General features: G+C 34.9%; 2 protein-coding genes across 3 annotated transcripts; both read right to left on the bottom strand.

The window, feature by feature from the left end:
- Positions 1–227: 227 nt before the first annotated feature.
- LOC109163445 (traB domain-containing protein) lies at positions 228–5,176 on the bottom strand. The gene is made up of 9 exons (XM_019312191.1): positions 4,628–5,176; positions 3,672–3,719; positions 3,478–3,537; positions 2,883–2,966; positions 2,676–2,780; positions 1,944–2,057; positions 1,721–1,821; positions 899–1,010; positions 228–694 (listed from the first exon to the last, which is right to left on the bottom strand). Exons 1-9 carry the CDS (start codon positions 5,123–5,125, stop codon positions 566–568), a joined length of 1,251 nt encoding a protein of 416 aa, XP_019167736.1. The 5' UTR covers positions 5,126–5,176; the 3' UTR covers positions 228–565.
- Positions 5,177–10,909: 5,733 nt separating this feature from the next.
- LOC109163449 (zinc finger CCCH domain-containing protein 13) lies at positions 10,910–18,352 on the bottom strand. Of its 2 annotated transcripts, XR_002051272.1 has the most exons (12): positions 18,061–18,352; positions 16,117–16,224; positions 15,761–15,794; positions 14,921–15,050; positions 14,725–14,781; positions 14,035–14,132; positions 13,840–13,911; positions 13,478–13,680; positions 12,402–12,604; positions 11,560–11,778; positions 11,109–11,461; positions 10,910–10,985 (listed from the first exon to the last, which is right to left on the bottom strand). XR_002051272.1 is itself a non-coding variant. In XM_019312197.1 (11 exons), the coding sequence occupies exons 1-11, from the start codon at positions 18,185–18,187 to the stop codon at positions 11,390–11,392; spliced, it is 1,323 nt and encodes a 440-aa protein (XP_019167742.1). In that variant the 5' UTR covers positions 18,188–18,352; the 3' UTR covers positions 11,041–11,389. The 2 variants fall into 2 exon arrangements, 1 of the variants encoding a protein (XP_019167742.1); XM_019312197.1 differs by lacking the exon at positions 10,910–10,985 and having other exon boundaries at positions 11,041–11,461.
- Positions 18,353–20,247: the final 1,895 nt, after the last annotated feature.

The raw sequence follows: 20,247 nt of genomic DNA on the forward strand, positions 1-20,247 counted from the left end.
AAACATGCTTATTGAATTTGAGTTTTAATTATACTAAATCACAAACATAAACATATTTTGAAATGCAGTTCACAATTATAAACGTATTTTTATGTAAAAATAAAATATTTTGACAGATTAAATGTACATCAAACACATTTCCCTAAATGTGTTTAATGTCAAATTTTATTTTAGGAAGGAAAATTTTTTTAAAAATAAAAAAGCATCAAACACATATAGGACATGGGTTTCTAACCAGAGCCAACTCGTACAGAATTGGGAGGGTAGTTTTACCCATTTTCGGCCATGAGGCATGAAATTGAAATGTTTCTATTTCTGTCAAAACCCTGAAGAATCTATGATTGCTATTTATGTTGCTTGTTCAAACAGTTAAATATTTGGTTTGGGTTTATGCAAACCAAAAAAAAAAAAAAGGGTATAAGATGAGATGATCCAGGACTGGGAAGAACAATCTTTTTCACAATTTGACGGGGTAGGGCTAAACTCACGTACCATGTCGCAGCAACTTGAGAAAGTGTCTACAACTCTTCCTTTCTGTACAAAGTCAAATTAATGCAGTTGTTGTTTACTTCTTGCTCGATAAATAAATGCCAGACACTATGGCTGCCCCGGCAACTGCCACTCCAACTGCCGTCAAAATTTTCTTCACAGATACAGCAGGTTTCTGGGCAGGTAAGCTAAGCAGTTCCTTCACCTGTAAAGGAGCAATAAAACACGAAAATTTACTCTGGGTCTAACAAACAACAACCCGGCCCGCATTTTATGTGAAGAACTCTAGATGGAAAACCAAACTACCATGCTTTTAAAATATTTTTAGTTTTAATCTTAAATTCATAATGGTGTAACAAATCCCCTAGAGGATTCTTCAACTATTCACAATTACAAAATGTATGCTAACCTCAATGGGTTGCTGCCAGTACTTCTGCATTCCAAGTACGTGGCCTTTTCCAACAACAGCCAGGACGGAATTATGTTCCCGTGCAACCCTAAGCAGTGTTGATGCCATATACCTGATAAACAAACAAGATCAGAAACAGAATTTGAGACATAGTAAGATACTCTTGAGTAAAGTGGATCCAACCATCACACTGATTTATTTTTGTTTTGAAAAGTGGGCCCAATTCAAATCTTATATTTATACGGAGCATATCAATCGTTATACCCTGCACCACGGCGCACACAGCACTGTGCGCCCCGCGCCTCCCAAAATGACGTCGTTTTGTTGAGTTGCGTAGGAAGTTGACACGATTATGTACATTATGGTATACAATTATGTACATTTTTTATAAAATTATATACATAAGAAACAGGGAATTTATGTATATTATGTTAAGAGTTTGTGTATTATGTTAGATTATGTGTATTATCTTTTCAAAAAAGAGTATGTGTATTTTGTTATACAATTATGTACATTCTTTTATACGATTATGTACACTTTTGAAACATGAGATTTTTAAAAAAAAAAAAAAAATTAACAGCCGACACAGGAAAGCGAAATTTCTAAAAAAAAAAAAAAAAAATCCAAAACGACGTCATTTTGCACCAGGGCGCACAATGCAATGCGCGCCCAGGTGCACGATATAAATTGCCATATTGTATATAGATATAATAAAGGGATGGAATAAGAAGGCCCACAACAGTTTGGGGAACCAAAGGGGAAGGGTTAAAGATGCCTACAGAAACGAGTACCATATAAGACAGCTCAGTGTAGAGAACTTACTGATCTCGCTCATGCACTAGGGTCTCCATAAGAGTGGGGAACTGTTTGCTCATTTCTTGAATAACAAGAGTCAGCATATCAACATCATCCATTTCTTTCAACTGCATAGAAACAAAAGTTTACCACCATTAAGTCAATAACATAATAATATACATTTGTTGTTTCAATCTGATTTTATTATGTACAAGAAGCCATCATCAAAATAATACAGGAGAAGGCATACCATTCTGTTGAGATCCTCAGGACTTGGTAAAAAGACTGCCTGAAACATTAAGGAGTAAACTAATTTTGTCTTGTGCCAGAGTGGCATTCTTGCCCACGTCCTTCGCAGTGTCACCTGCAGTGGCATCATATCATATCATATTAATTTGGAATTTTCATACAGTTGTTCAACAAGTTTAGCAGTGGAATTAACATAATAAATGACATATTTACAGATCATTATCTTTGTTTTCAGAATCTTGTGGACAAGAAGAGTAATAGCATGAAAACAGGAAAATGTAAAATTAATATAAAAGTGGTAAAAGGAAATTTGAGCTCATAAAGGAGGTCTTATGGCAATTGGCACCGAGTCTAAATTGACAAATAGTGGTATTCAGGCATCGGTGAGCAGAAATGGATTAAGAATTATTGTTTATAAGGACTCCAAAGATGAATTTATTACTTATTAGAGGTCATGGTTCTAGAAAATGAAATACTAAATATTAGCAGAAAATAATTATACAGAGTAAATATTATTAAAGCACATGGGCCATAAGTGGTTTAGATGAAGACACTATTACACTAAACAAAATATTTTGGGAGGAATTAGACTTATATTTCAACTAATTCTGGAAGAAAAGGTTTTCCTCAGTGAATTGCATAAAAACTTAAAGGTTCGTGGCTTTGATGGAGGAAGGCAAGACTATCTTGGAGATTGCTCTCCTACTACTTTGGAAATGAGAAAATCACTAACCTGGACCGGGCGGTCACCAAGAATCACCTTGCCACCATACTTCATTGCTTCTTCATATGCAACACGGAACTCAGCCCCAGGAAAAACCTCAAGCTTACTAGCAACCTAACAGTATATAGCATGTTGGTTTAAGGGTATTGCTGTGATAACAAAAGCTGAGTAACCCAATACGAAAACTAGATAGTCAAACTGAGGTAGTTATCATGCCTTTGCAAGAAACCAGCTATAAAGAATTGCAAATAAGTTGTGATTTTTCTTCCACATTTCCACCATTTCTCCCGTTGTTGGTATCTGGCAAAACCAATGGCAATGTCTATTAGAAAACACATATCCAAAGGTCAAATATTGAAAGCAATAAACAGGAAGGTAGAAAAATAGACTCCTATGAAAATAAAGGAACAAATTTTATATGCAAATAAACAACAAACTAACATCCAGAATACTAAAGCAGAAGTTTAATACACTAAACCTATACACAGCAAAGATATTTCTCTAAAAATAAAAAAAATAAAAATAAAAAAACAGGCAAAAGACAGAATTAACATTACAAGAGCTGTGTAAAAGTAAAATAAGTAAAGCTAAAGTAGATGAGGGATCTCAAAGCTTCCCCATCTTATCTTTTTTCCATGGGGAGCCGTAGAGCATCTAAAATCTCAAAGTAAAATACTATGACAAAACAGTTGAGCAAAATAAATTAAATAACTGCACAAAAATTTAAAATTAAAAAAGATAGACCATTCATGTCCAGTTCTATGCCTACTGCAAAATGCATTCCAAAGTAGTTAAAGATATGAGAACAGACCTTTAAATTTTGAGGGGTAAGTATAGCAATACGACTTGAACATAACTCCAAAAAGACGACCTGCAATCAACCATCCAGAATAATTTTACTACAAAAGTTAGGTATAAAGGATAAAATATAACACCTAAGATACTGATCTAACCTGCAGATAGATGAACTATTCAAAGTGCTTTTGAGTTTCAAGAGAACAGTACCTGTGGTTTTAAGAAATTGATTGCAGCTCGGACTTCTTCACAGGATTCCTGAATACATACAAGAACTGCCATGTCAATTAGATTTTCTATAATGATCTATTCCCCAAATATCACTTCCTTAACACATTTTAGATCCTAAAAATTTAATTAAGCCTCAGATGAAAAGGTATTTACCACTGACAAAAGAAGAAACTTCACAACAACAAAGAAAAGCAAAAATCTAAAAAGGCCATTAGCATATCCTCATTGTCTAATGTATCAATCCAATCAGTGTTTTCTAAGTGTATATCAAATGGGAACTGACTGTTCAATATTTGTCCCCCATTTTACTTCTGCATCACTTGACAGCAGTTTGAGTAACTTCACTGTTTCTCCCAGTTTGGGACACAATCCAAGAACAAGAATTGCTGATAAATTAGCATCACCACGTCTGAGAACTGTGTGGGTAGTAGTTAGGATGATCATCCAATTGTGTGAGCATGTCACTATCAACTTGACAACCAAGTGCTTTCTTTAGGGGAAAAAAACATACTAAAAACACCTGAGAAGAGGCAAAAACAAAACAAGGAATTGAACAACACTGCATCTAAAGGCAAATTTCCAAAACCAGATTCTTATATTTTCTCTGGAACTATCGGACAAATCCAAAAATAAAATATACAGAATTCTTCCTTGGTCAAGAAATGAGAAAAAAATTGCACATTCATATCCAAATAAAACTGCAAAAAGGAGAAATATCTGCAATTGACATTTCTACCAAAATTGTGCAATTGCTTCTCAATAAGATCACCAAACATCCCAAAACAACAAGCAAATACCAGGAGAACACTGCTACACATAAAGGTCAGTATTCCCATTGATCTCAAAACTTTTTATAACCTAAACATATATTTTTTTTAAACTCCAATTTTCAGCAGAAAATAATCATAAAGTATAAATGCAAAATCAGGATTTACCGCAGACACATGAGCAGTGCCGAGCAAGTACACATCGCAAGCACCCCCTTCAGCAGACGAGTCGCAATTGAGCATAACCACACTCTTCGACAGCTCCTCCGGCAACACCTTCCTCACATAGCCTTGTGACTCAACTTCCCCACTCGTGGCTTCCTCGACGGCGGTATCCGCCACGACACTCTCCTCGGAACCTTCGGGCTCAAAATTGGAGTCCGCTACCGCTCCGGCTCCAGCTCCAGCTCCAGCTCCAGCTCCATCCACGTGAACAAAATCCTCGATAGCGGAAGCCGACAAGGGATTAGAGTCCATCGCGTCGGCGCACAACGGCGGTCGGGAATGGCGTAGGGGTTGCGTCGAGGGGGGTTTAGGGAGGAGAGAAACGACGGCGAGAGATCTGAGGTGGGAGAATCGACGCAGAGGCGGGGCGGCGAGTGAGAGGAGACGGGTTGACTCGGACGAGTTGAGGAAAGCGAGCGGAGTGCGAATCAGTCGATGCATGAATATATGGAGTTTCGAAATCTGTTCTCCAGAAAATATAATCGGAGAGGTAACCGTCGAGGAGGCGCATATGTTTGTACTTTCCGCCTTGATTTGACTTGATACCGACACGTGTCCTTGTCGTGTTTTTGTTGGACTTTGTTTGTCAAACCTAGCTGAAAAGCTATAAGGTATGAGTTGAAAGCTGAAAAGGAGATGAAAGTTGAAAATTTATAAGCTCGGAGCTGAAAATTGAAGAGTTGTTAAGCTAGCTGTTATGATTGAAAGTGTTTGGTAAAATTAGCTTTTTGACAAGCTGATAAAGGTAAAAAGACTAAAAAGGACATCTTCGTAAAATTTAAATTAGTTTGGTTACATATTAAAATTTAACATTTTGTCTTTAGAAAAAATTAACGTTTTGAAATAAAACTATTAATATAATCATGATCTAGTATCTCATAATGAAGTAACAATATTGTTGCAAATCTCATAATAATAATAATAATAATAATAATAATAATAATAATAATAATAATAATAATAATTGCAGTGAAAGTTGCGGATAAATTAAAGGAGAAGAGAAAATGGTTTTAATTGAGAAGAGTAAATTATGTCATTTCTTTAAAATAATAAGGATAAAGATGAAAAAAAAAGTTAGGAAGCTAGGAGCTTATTTTGAAACGCTACCTAAAGCAGCGTGCCAAAATAAGCTCTTATTTTAAGTTAAGAGCTTATTTTAGGAACATTGCCAAACAAAGTTTATAGCTTATTAGTAGCTTAAAATAAGCTATAAGCTCTGTCAAACAGAGCCTTCGTACTGTACTTTTTTTTTTCACCCCTATGGCCCTATTCAGTATTCAGTAACAAAGAAAATGTTTTTTTTTTAAACCAAATCAGCAAATGATATTAATTCAGGTCATCCATCAACTAGAACATTACATAGAAAGGAAGGAGGATGAAAACTCACTCCCAATGTTCGGATATAGAAACCGATTTTCTAACTAACAAAATGGGAAGCCTGATTTGCTGAACGTTTTACAAATGAGATATCAATATTAGCAAATATGTTCATAATATCTTTAATATCCAACAATAACAAATCAAGAGATGAAACACCCAACTTTGAATCTAAACCTTTGACTACGACCTCAACATCTGATTCAACTTTCACTTTGTCCAAATGATATTATTTGCATCTTTCATCTTCTAAGGTTGGATTTTGCCCTCTCCACGATGACTCTTTCAGGGGGGGGGGGGGGGGTTGACTTGTTATTCCATATTTTGTTGTTCCTTGCCATCCGAATGGACCAATAGATTGTTGGGGAAAATGACTGAAATGTGAAGAAAGAAGCATGTATTTCTCAAAATGTGGCTAGGACATACATTTGTGATGTCATACCATAAACGCAAGTCCCAGTTGCGGTTTTGCTTTTTTTTTTTTTAAATTGGTCGACGGCGACACCGATCACTGGTTTCTCCAGCGAAGGAGAAGGCAACCAGTGCCCTTCTCCTTCGCTGGAGAAACTGGTGATCGGTGTCGCCGCCGGAGAAGTCGCTGGTTGTCAGCGACCAAATTTAAAGAAAAAAACAAACAGTCTGATTCGTTGAACGTTTTACAAACGAGATATCAATTTTAGCAATCATGCTCATCATATCTTTAATATCCAACAATAACAAATCAAGATATGAAACACCCAACTTTAAATTTAAACATTTGCCTACGATCCTGGCATCCGATTCAACTTTCACTTTGTCCATCTGCTTCTCCTTTAGCCAACTTAGTGCTTCTCTAATGACAATGGCTTCGGTTTCTAATAGCGAGAAAACACCCTTCCATGGCATGGCTACTCCTCCATTAAAACATCTGAACTCATCTCGCAGGATCCATCCCAAACCTATTCTCTTTCCTTCTTTGTCAACAGCAACATCAATATTTATTTTACACCAACCTGATGGAGGTCTCTCCCATTTAACAGTGAAAGTGGGATAAGCATTTGGGTTAGGAGTGACCGGTATATTTGCATCTTTCAGCTTCTAAGCTTGGATTTTGCCCTTATTTGCATCTTTCAGCTTCTAAAGTTGGATTTTGCCCTCTCCACGATGACTCTTTGGGGGGGGGGGGGTGGGGTTACTTGTTATTCCATATTTTGTTCTTCTCTGCCATTCGAATGGACTAATAGATTGTTGGGAAAAATGACTGGAATGTGAAGGAAGAAGAATGTATTCTCAAAATGTAGCTGGCCATTTTTGTGGACAAAAATATGAAAATGACGTTTGGGACATGTGTTTGATGTCAGACCACAAATGCAAATCCCACTTGCGATTTTGTTTTTTGTTTTTTGTTTTTTTTTTTTTAAATTTGGTCGTCGGCGACACCGATCACCGGTTTCTCCAGTGAAGGAGAAGGCCATTGGTTGCCTTCTCCTTCGCTGGAGAAACCGGCGACCAAATCGCTGGCTTCTCCAGCGAAAGGAGAAAGCAACCAGTGGTGGTGGCCTTCTCCTTCGCTGGAGAAACCGGTGATCGGTATCGCCGGCGGAGAAGTCGCTAGTTGCCGGCGACCAAATTTAAAGAAGAAAAAAAAATCGCAAGTCCCACTTGCGTTTGTGGTCTGACATCTCACGCATGTCCCAAATATCATTTTCATATTTTTGTCCACAAAAATGATCAGCCACATTTTGAGAAATACATGCTTCTTTAACATTTTAGTCATTTTTTCAATTGTTGTCATAGCAGTTTTCTCCTCCTCATCCAGGCTGTTGAGGTTGAGAGCAAGCCAGTCCGCAAAGAAAATGTTAATGTCTCCGAAGGGCTTAGTTAAAAGATCATCTTAAAAATTTTGTTTTAATTTTAAAATAGAGTTTTGATTCCCACAAAAAATATGGAGAGTCACAGGAGTGGAAACTATAAACTGGCTAGGCGACTCGTGATTATCTCCTTCTACGCTCATGGATAGGTGTTCAGCGGGCTAAAAAATGTTAATACAAAATTCAATTGATTTCTCTATAAGCCCGTAGTTAAAATAGTTAAAAGGTAAAGGGGTTGACTTGAAGTTTAAACCCAAAAGTAATTATGCTGTGGAAACGTGTTCACCATATGCATGGTGAACACAGAAGTAGATCCATAATTTCTATGCTGTAGATTCATAATTTTGTTTTTCATTTGTTGCTAACGACGTTTCTCTCTTCGCAATCGCATTATTTCATATTTGCAGTACAAATATTATGAATCTACAGTACAGAAATCATAAATCTACAGTATAGAAATTATAAATCTACAGTATAGAAATTATGAATCGATGTTCATATATCGCAATTGTTGAACTTTGTATTCACAAATCACATAACTATATTATGAATTTACAGTATAAAAATTATGAATCTACAGTATAGATGCTATGAATCTACAGTATATAAATTATGAATCTACGGTTTAAAAATTATGGATCTATCCCGTATCCATCATGCGCATTGTGAACATGATTCCACAGCATAACTATTGTAATTATGACCTTCCATTACAAAAACAAAAAAAAAAAAAAAAACAAAAAAAAACAAAAAAAAACAAAAAAAAAAAGGGGTCACTAGTGGTTACTGGTTACCTTCTCTAGTAGACTGCGACCATTCACTAATAGTGGCGACAACGACCGTTTGTCGGTCAATGATTTTGTCACGGGAACCTAATGACCGATTCTTCTAGGTGGATAATCAGTTATTGAGTTTGAATGCTCCAAAATGAAAAGTTTGAGAGTTTAATTATCTCTCTTTAAAGTTTGAGGATCTAATTACCATTTTGTATAATGTTTATTTAACTCTTTTTCTTTATTGTTTTTTATTAAAAATTGACATGTCACCATATTTTAGCTTAGATTTACTTGATAATTAATTTAATTGTAATAATTTAACAAGTTATTATTAGTTTAATTACATCAACCAATGAGTTAATATGCTTAATTGTAACTTTTTAAAGTTCAAAATCTAATTACTTTTTTTTTTTAAAGCTCAATGGTTTATCTAACCATTTTTTCTCTAATTAAAAATAATAATTATATCGTTAATGACTCTTGTTTTATACAAATTTATAATGCAAATATCACAAAGTTAGGCATTATAGAAAATTATTATTTTTTACAAAAATAATCATTTTTCTCAAAATGTAATTATTAATAATTAATTTTAAAAAAAGTTAAATAAACTTTCTAACTTTTTATTAAAAAAAAAAAACAATTAGAATTTAAACCTTAAAAAGTTTCAATTGAGAAATATGAATTTCCTAATTTTTCACCACCGCTATCACAGTAGCCACCTAAAGAAGGTAGTCGGTGATAATCAGTCGCATAAACAAGATTTAGATAGATAATTTTATTGAGTTTGAAAATTTTGTTATTTTTTATTTTTTTTTATTTTTTTTAAGTTCAAGGATTTATTGGACCATTTTCGTTTTATAATTTTTAGCATGGCATTAAAACTCTATTACCCAAAAAGCAAATGAAATATATCTCATTAAAGAAAAGGGTATATTAAGAAACAAATTTATGAAATGAAATGTAATACACTTTATCAAAATGATCGTCACCGTTTTAAAAATTGTCATCTCACCTAATTTGGTCAAATAATAATTACAATTCAAACGGCATTTAATTAATCAATAACAAAATATAGAACATTATTTCATCATTAACCTATTGAAATGCCAATATCTTTATTTTAATTATCATGATCTTGTAATCTATTAGCACGAAATAGCTCTCCCAAATGAGAAATCATCAGTCAGAGGGAGATATTGACTCTTGTGCTTCAGTAAATTGAGAAAGTAGTTATGAACAGATACTACATTGTAACAGAGTCAATAGTACTGGGAAAAAAAATAGTAACACTAAAAATAAAATTTTTCTCATCTAATGATATTATTTAAGTTCTTCACAGTTGCCCTAAACTCGAAAACAAAGATGAACTTGACTAGGGGAATCAAACGGTAGTGGTTATCTTTATTCTATATTTTGTTCTGCCTTTTTTACAGAATAAAACTAAATCTAAACTCTCAAAGTACATGGCATCTTCATTACTGTTATCTCAACATTAGTGTTCATTTTTCTTTAATAAAATTGACTTGTACGGAGTATTTAATATCATATATATTAATATTTTTTTCATCCCTGTAAGTCGTAACATTTCAACCAAATAATCTAACAGATACATTTACCACACGGACCAAGATCCACCTAATAAGATACTCTTATTATTGGTTAATTTTTAATATATTTTAAGTTATTTTTAATTTACTACAAATCCATTTTGACATGGAATACACTAACCCCACACTACAAATGAATTTGTATCAAGATATAATAAAGAGAAATGTTCACTTTTGATTCCTCATTATTATACATGAATCCCATTTGGTCCATAACTATTACAATTTTCTAATTAGGTGCATAGCTATGTAATTTGTATCACATTTGGTGATGTCGTCCAATTTCCTAACCAATTATTGCCGAAAGTGCTCATTCCGAGAGGAGCACTACGTTTGCTTTTTCCGGAAGAAGCACTGCATTTGCTTCTTTTGGAAGAAACACTTCCGACAATAGTCGATCGAGAAATTGAACGACAAGACCAAATGTGATACAAATTACATAGTCATGCACCTAATTAGAAAATTTTAATAGTCACGGACCAAATGCGATACAGGTAATTTAGGGGACCAAAAGTGAAATTTATTACTCCGTATATAATAAATCTACTAAAAACAAACCTAGAGTATTTAAGGCAAATTTCATTATTGTCAAATCAGGCAATAGAAGAACTAAAAATTAGAACAGAGGAACTCATAGATACCAAAAGAGTAAATGGGAAAATGGAGTGCATTGTTCACCAGATTGTAACTATGAACAAGACACAAAAACCACAAATTAAACCTGAGATGGCGGAGGCACCAAATTCCAAAATGCACAATATTTAGGAAAGTATTCCCACTTTTTAAGTCAAATTTGTACTCTGAATAAAACCTAGAAGTTCATCGACGTGTATATGAGACATGAGAATTCCATACACTACAGAAAGCGGATAAATCCTTGCCCTCAAAATGAAGCATAGCAAACTTGTTAGGGATTAATATACCTGCTATACAGAACTCTATCCCTCCCCCTTCTCCAGCCTGCCGTGCCTATCATTCGTACATAGAATTGTATAGTAGCTCAGTGCTCCCTAGTCCTAAAATGAGATGATGCACAAGAATATATACCAAAATACTACAGCTTGCAGTATCATATAGTTAGGGAAGCAAATGTTAAACAATATCCACCTCCACTGTCTCTTCGTCAACCCCATCTATGTCCACATTCTCATCTTCACCCTTGAGCTGCAAGTGAAATTGTTACCTTTGGATTGTGCGGTGTAAGAAAATGACGATTGTAAAGGCCGCCTAATGCTAGACTAGTGTGTGTTTAATTAGCTGACCTGTGAATATGCATCTTTAGAGATCGGGGGCGGTGGTGGGGGTGGTAGAAAAGGAAACTTTGTGACATTAGAAACAGCTTCCTTTCCAGATACTGCAGCAGAATTTCCAAACATCTCACGCTTTTCCTCCATTTCAACAATTTCAACATCTTCATCTGTTGCATGAGCTGCCAAGCCTGTTGGAGGCAACAAAAGGCAGGCATCCGAGAAAACCTTGGGCTGCAGAATTTCAAGGAGCAAATCATTTCGATGTCCCACAAAAGACAAAAAGATTATCTATTCAATGCTATAGAATGCAAAATAGTCTAGCTGCTTGCACTCAAAGGTGACAACAGGCAAAATAACTGAAAAAGGTAGCACAGCATCTAAAACCACCTTCTCAACACGTTTAAAGCATAAGACAAGGAAAATTTTAAGACAGTTTAGAAAATAAAGTAGACAGATATTTGTTCATTAATGGATTCAGTAATCGAAGGACTGGAATTTGTGACACCAGACTGTATTCAGTGCACAAGGCTCCCATGTCATACAGGACAAGGGAATTGAATGGACACAGCCCTGCCCTACCACTGGAATTAACTATCAAAAAGAATTTTATTCTGCCACTCTCATTCATCTTATAATCATTTTTCAGGGCAATGTAATGAGAATATTTCTAAATATAATTACTCACCAGGGCAGGCCAATGAAATATTTGAACACAAAAAAAGGTTAGAGCTGAAAAAGCTTTTTTTCAGGATAATTTAAGTAAAAACAGAACATAATTCTTTTTAAGGGATGACAATCCAGAGAGGATTGAGTATGTGAGTGGGTGGGTGAGGCTAGGGGAGAATTTGAAGCACCTTTTCCACCAATGTTGTGTTAGTAGAATGATCTATCCCCTTTTTAGGCCTGTCTTCATTTGCTGTAACCTGATAACCATTTTTCGTATTGATATCTGCTTTAACTTTCTTGTCATTACTAGATCGAATCTGAAGCACATTTCTTCGAGATAGATTTTCCAATCTTATCTTTTCCATGCCAGCTCCTCCTTTTGATGCATTACCTATGAAAAAGAATAGCCAGAAATTCAAACACAAATGAAAGAAGTCATGTTTGTATAAACTAAAGAAATAATGGGAGAAAAGGAGGAATGTGAGAATTATGACACACATATCCAAATCAATACAAATGTTATTACTAAACATTAGGCAGATTATCTAACTTTGCATCCTATCCAAGTAAATTCAGAATACCCAAAGAAACAGACACAGGACATCTGTTTTTTAAGGTTCTTCAAAGGGAAACCTCAGACTTGGTGAGAGGGGCACTATGGAGTTATTGAAATTGGGAACATCTGGTTTTATAAGTGTGCATGCTTTCTCTAAATATATTGTATATTAACCAATGCAATTATACAGAAGGTTCATACAGGCAGAAATGATCAATGAAGTCAACATAATATGAAGCTTAGTTAGCAGTACAGCTGCCAACTTACAACAAGTACAAAGCCAGTTATCATGGAATGATGACATGGTAAAACAGAGATGAGCCAGAACCATGAAAACCAGATCTGAGAAAAGAGTTTATATTCTATTTCATTATGTGCTCTTCCTAAATGTGAGGAATAAAAGATGTGGAAATAGATGCTTGATTACGGTCGTTAATAACACAAAGAGGTTTTAAAGAAACAAGGGCCTTCCGCCTTTGTCCAAGATCCACAAAGCTTACTTTAAAAGTAATTAAAAAGAAAAAAGAAATTCAAACACTAGCATGCATATAACAAGCAAACTGAAAATTGACGACATGATTCAGAAGCTTTTTATAGTTAACAGCCGCAAAGGATTTTGTCCTTAAGATTTCAATTATCATAAGAATTTTACAGTTATTTGTTCATAGGTGTCATAAATATTTAATAATCATTTACTCTCATGCCTACCTTGATCTGGTGCTTCCACAGCTCCCAAGCTCACTCGTGACCTTTTCTTGTGTGGGGACATGTTCTTTTTCATCCCACCATAGGTAGTAGGATAAATACCTACAGCTTCTCCATCAGTCATTATGTTCATGCTTAAATCATCTCCACTTGCACCAGCATTTGAGCAAAGTTTTTCACCAAGCTTTTGAAGTTGAGCATCTGACCTATAGGAGTATATAATCTCTACTGAGTCTTTAATAGGGAACTTAACAAAGAAAACATAGGCCCAACACAATCAAACACCATCACACAAAGAATTAATAAAGGTGAGAGCAAAAGCAATCTGAAGAAAGTAAAAAATGATTTCTACAGCTGAAGGATACCTCTTGACTTCATCTTGTAAACGAGAGAGACGCTTATGTGCCTCAGTGAACTTCTTAATTTTTGATGTAATCCTTGAAATTGAACAAACCATAAAATAAAAAGGATGTCAAAGAAATGAATGATGTCTACAAGAGCACTTCAAATGTAAGTCGTAAGATGACAAAGGCAAAATTCTCTCCAGCTCAAGCAATCACCTTTTACATTCTTCTTTTTCCTTGAACAACTGCATTTCAAGCTCTTGAACTTTTAAGGTCAGATTGTCTGCATCTCGAGATCTATCTTCCAGGTAAACCTTACAACAATCAAAACTGAGATTGAGATTACAATTTGATAAGAAGGTACGTTCTAATTCCAACCAATTTCCTATTTAAGACTAATAAAAGAATAGAGCATCACAGGAACAAAAGAACAGAGAATAAGGATTAGACACACAAAAATTTAAAGCCTGCTACTCTTTTCAGGCTTGGTACAAGGTAACTCTACCAAAATGTTGCCAGATTAGAATAAAACTGAAAAAAGGAGATAGTGGAGCTAAATTCTCTTTACATTTATCAATTTATGAGTGGTGCTTTGAACAAGCATGATGCTGATGTCAGCAAACTGGGAAAGGGCAGGGAAGTTGGTCATTATTTTAAGAAATAGGACAGATATCTGATTTTTCGAGGGTGCCAAGGCGGCTTAGTGGGGATTGGGCTCTTGATGTGGATGGTGTTTGCAGGGTTACTATGTTTGATCAGTGTAATATGTCTATCTTGTAAATCAAGCTGTTGATTTATTGGAAAAAAGGATACATAAAAAGAGAACAGCCAGAAAGTCAGAAAGAAAGAGAAACTTCTAATCATCAATATACTGTATAACTAAAGATGCACATGATCAAAACTAACCTCCAATTCTCTTTTGCGGTCATCCAGCATCTTGATTTCAGATTGCAATTGCCTTATCTACAAATTTCAGATTTAAAAATGCTTAAGACACAAAAACAAAGCCGCACAATTGGGATCAAAGGGATCAAAGGGGTTATAGGAAATTAAGGATGCCAGGAAATTAGCTCCAAACAAACAAAATCTTTCACAAGTATACCTTAAGGGCATCTTTAGAATCAGCAGATATGCACTTCTTGTTCTTCAAAAGATCTTCAGTCCCATTTGATGTTTGGAGACTTTCAGAGAAGTCACTCTGGCCATCTGGATGCTGCCTCTTTTGGTGTTTTCTACCACAACATAAGAGATTTTTATACTAGTAGACAATAGCAGAGAAAACATGTAGAAGGTTCCTTCATCCTGATGATGGACCCAACGTTTTCAGATCAAACAGATATTTAAAAAGGATTATGGCACTCCAAAAGTAAGGAAATGAAATGCAATATGCAGTTTATATGCAGTTTATGGTATATACATAAAACTATATCAGTGCTTTTGTTTTTTTTTTTTTTTTTGGCAACTCTTGTTTTTTTAATGTTTTAGAATCAGGCATTTTATATTTGTGCTACAATCCCCTTGGGTAACAGCTGCATGTGCAACCAAGCTCACCAAACAACAAAGGTAATAAACAGCCTGCCTAATGGCATGGATTGTGACTCGAGATATATTCACTTTTAACTTTCAAAACAGGTACAGTAATTCCCACAGGTGAAGAAAATGGTATTGGTGAAAGAACCACATGTGCGAGTAAATACATTCATTAAATGTGAGTTTTAACTTCAAAAACCCCATGTTGCCCACTTATGAGTAAATATCCATGTTGATAACCAGATGATCTCTTCAAAATCCAATATCATTTCTGATTGCAACACATAGTGATGGAACTATATGTTCACATGCTCAAGGAGTTAAAGAAAAACCTCAAATACATAATTTGATCAAAATCTAATATCACCATGTCAATGAAATGAAAGGCATAAATATTTGTGTAGGAAGTTACCTCCTTTTCCCAAGAGACCCAGAAGGACTGTCACCTGAGAGTGTAATTGAAGAAAATATAAGAATAAAAACATAAATAATGACATAACAATTGCTATCTCACATTTCAGAAAGCAAACTTAGAAACTGTCACGTAGACCATGGGAAATTTGCATTTCAAAGTTATGCAATGGTTATCAAAGTAAGTTATCGCTTTGTTGACAGATGTTTATGGATGAAAGAAGTGCTACCAAATAAAATGTAACAAGTTTGATTAGCATTGTAGCAATTGTTAACAAGCACAACGCAACCATCAAAAGAACAGTGAATTGGATTAATAGCACAGCAAAATAAAAATGGTGAATATGCAATTCTGACCATGGGATGCATGTCTCCCACTTGAATCTCGTTTAGGAGAGTATCTATGCACTGGAGAACGCCTTCTATCTAGCTTTTCTCTCAAATCACCTCGATAGTCCCGCCTTCCTGAAATGAGGACAGAAAAGTATATTCCAGTCAGATAGAGACAGTTACTATATAATATTAGTCGAGTCAAAAAAGCCAGCAAACAAGGAATGAGCAATATTCAACCATTAAGCAAGGCTTACCATTATACTGAAATATATGAGAAACATAATAATGAAATTAATATTGCCTTCTTGGAAATACCAAAGATGCCGTAGAAACTATGCTCTCAAATAATACATAGACATAGTTGTACCAGTTTTGAGGTTTACTCCTTTCAAAAAAAACCCTTCAAATATCGTAGAAGCAACTGATAAAATATGATAGACTTCATTCCGATCTCGCTGAATAAGAAAACATTGTTATAGCATAGGTCTCTGCTTGCAGCCATTTCAAAGAGAAAGTGTAATCACAGGAAATTTATTGACCTCCTTGGACTAATAGATCCATTGAAGAGATTCCCATTGCAATATCATTCAGAGAGAAGTCACAAGAAAATACCACATTCTGGAAGAATATGCAAATTGTGGATTTTCTAGGATATAGCATTTGAATGGTACATCAAGCTGGCAAGTGAGTTATGCATATGGAAGAGATTATGTCCAGAGAAACCTAATTCTGCTCTTGCATGTGCTGCATCTTCTAGATGCATTATGATTAACCAAGATTCCATGAAACAGACCACAAGTAGCATAATGACAACCCAACCAGCAAAATCCTCTCTGATAAAAAATACTAAGCTGTCAGTTACTCTGTAGTTATTGATGACCAATGTAAAGCCTCAACTTACTATGAGAACCTGAAACACTTCCAATTCAGACTCAACAATATGGCCATTCAGGTGACAAATAAATATGATTACAATCCGTGAATACTGCACCCATACACCCACCAATTGGATTTATTTGGCCTTCCATTAGATCGAAACATAAAAAGAATAGATAAACTGGCAAGCACAAAATGCTCTTATTTGATGGTAGGATAGTTGTAGGGGTTGTTGAGTGGAAATAATGGAGCAATTAAAATATAAAGTGAGTAAAGGAATCAATTATTTTCATTAGCACCAACGATATAATGAAAAGTAGCTTAAGTTAAAATTACATACATACATACATATTGATACAAAGTAAAACTTTGTAAACCAAATTCAAGGCCTTCAAGGGTTCATATACTCTAGAAATCGCAAAAGAAAGATGCAAGCATCCCACCAAATTTCATAATTAATGAATAATGAATTCAAATCATCAAATGTAATAAAGGAATGAAATATTAGCATATTTGTGCACTCCACAAGACGGCCAAACACTAAGATTCAAATCAAGCAATATCAAATTCATCGGTATGCAAAGTAATGGCACATTGGCACCAGAGCCATCCTGTTACACTAACACAAATTTCAAAGCAGGAGATAGCCATCATAGTACTCTAGTAACGGTATGAATTTCATTTCATCAAAGAATATTTTTCTCCTCTAAAACACCTCTGCCTTCATACCACTTCGCAGCATAGCAATTAAATAAACATTGTCTTATGCTCTCAACATTACACATTAAGAAAAATAGTTCTCTTAATTTGGCTATTAGCACCCAAAAGAGAAACAAATGAAAATGATAATTGAAAACTGGACACCTCCATCAACAAGCTAAGAAGCTTAATAAAAAGAATTTGAGAATCATCTCAGAACCTTTCTGCGCTAAAACCTAATTGCTGGACTACTCAAAACATGTGAACTTACAGCACAACATTTTCCTTCTCATTTCAGTAGCCATGTGGTAAATTACAAACATTCAATCCAACAAGAATAAACGCGGAAAGAAACCAAGAATTGAATATAATATAGTGAGAAACAAGAATTACCATCGAAGGGAGCGGAGAAGCGGCGGAGCTCGGCGTCGCCGTGGGCAAAGGAGCAGCTTTGGCGGTGGCAGTGGCCTTTCTGATAGAGCACGCAGAGCTTGGTTTTGTAGAGCTTCCTTTCAACCATGTCGATGAAAATGTAAGGAGATTACGAGGGAGCGCTTCCAAGTTAGATGAAAATAGTTGGGAGCTTCGTAAATTCTGCAATTGTTCGTTGGCACATAAACCCTAGTCTCGAGGAGAGTCAGAAATCGGGCTAGAGAGACGAAGAGAGCATTTTAGGATTTTTAGCCGGAATAAATAATAAATAAATAAATAAATAAATAATAATAATAATAATAATAATAATAATAATAATAATAATAATAATAATAATAATAATAATAATAATAATTGATTGAGAGCAAAGGCATTATGATTGATATATCCCAAACTTATGTTGTATAGAATTTGAAATAAAATAAGTTATATTCTAAACAAAACAATAAAAAATATTTTTTTTGGGTATATAATAATTAAAATGTTGAAATATATACAATTATGTTCATTTTTTTGGAAAATGAACCAAACACACAAAAGAAAGTTTTCTATTGTGCAGTCAAACACGGGAAAGAAAAATGTTTTTTGAAAAATAATTTATTTTCCAAAAGTCATTTTCCTGCTTTATAAATGGAGCAGTGCTTGGACTAGGTCACTTCAGTGTAGATGATATAGTACATCATTCGTTAGAACTCACATAATGCATTGACAAGGGAACTATAGAGATGCTACTAGGTACCAACGCCACTCTCATGGTGACTTAAGGCCATTGAAGGATTTGAAGCATTTTATCACACATGTGGTGTTCGCATCTCTTTCTAGCCCCCTTTTCTCAAAGAAGAGTTGGATTAGTGAGTTGTGTGGCTATGGTATTGCTATGCTCTTATAGTGGCAACACCTTATCCATGTACCTCTTGTATAATTTGGTCACAACCATACAAGAGTCAATACAAATAACCAATCTCACAACTAGCGCCATCAGCAAGTCATTACACTAGTTCACAACTAATTCAATCATATAACATCAATCACAAAATATGACTTAATCCAATCCCTAATTGAATCTAGCTAAGCATCTTAGGAATTTAAATGAAAGCATTAACTGAAACAAGAGACATGCAATCACAATTGGAAGAAAGAAAATACAAAAGAAACAAGAAAGACTTAGCTTGGATTAAGAACTATGGAAAATTAAATCTGCAAATTGCAAGATAAAATTTGAAATTGTTATTCAAATATTCTTCAAAGTTGTATTGATTATACAAATGAAATGTTTGGAGAGGTTCTCTTTCTAAGAAAACATTGAGAGAGAGAGAGTGGATAATGAAAGGTTTTCAAGAAATAACCGCCTCTTGGTATTTATAGCCTGAAAATCGTGCCAACTTAGAGTTTACTGGATGTGAGGACATGCTGGACTCACAGTACCGTGAGTCCAAGAAAAAAGATTATGATTATGGGACTCACGCTGGCACTTACAGTGTGAGTCCCGCCGTGAGTTTATACTCTACACAGTAGTTCCGGTTTCTAGGCTATTTTCACCTTATAGATGTTAGAACTAGAATTTATTGTCTTCATAGACGTTGTAGCCCTTTGAAATACATTTTCAATGCCATTGGAATCACTTAATTTGGATATCCATATGATGAGATATGCTCAAAATACCGAGACGTCGCCTGGTAGAGAAAAGTGCAGAGCAAAATGGAGCTACGTTGGCACTCACGCCGTGAGCCATGTTCTTCACTCCAAAATGCATATTTCTTCATCTCTTTTGTTCCTTTGGGTCCCCGGGTCATGCGATGATACTTCGAACTCACTTTTTTGCACTCTCATGACTCTCGAAACACATCTTTGTGCCAAGATAACTTCAAAACACATCCAATTGAGCTCTAATTTACATGATGTTACAATCAATGTCTCCAAATCACCTAAATGGCACAAATGGATAAAATAATCACATACTTAGCTTCCAATTAATATGAAATCACATGAGTTTGAGATCAATTGTACACATAAAAGTACTAAGAATTAACGTTTATCAACGAGCCAACTAAAACCCTACTTGATCTTAGCATGTAATTTTAGATCTAAACTAATAGGTGTATGAATAGCAAGCCTATTGTATGTTTTTCCAATGTCAAATTTTGCATA

The sequence above is a fragment of the Ipomoea nil genome, unplaced genomic scaffold (assembly GCF_001879475.1).
Source record: "Ipomoea nil cultivar Tokyo-kokei standard unplaced genomic scaffold, Asagao_1.1 scaffold3025, whole genome shotgun sequence".
Taxonomy (NCBI): Eukaryota; Viridiplantae; Streptophyta; class Magnoliopsida; order Solanales; family Convolvulaceae; genus Ipomoea; species Ipomoea nil.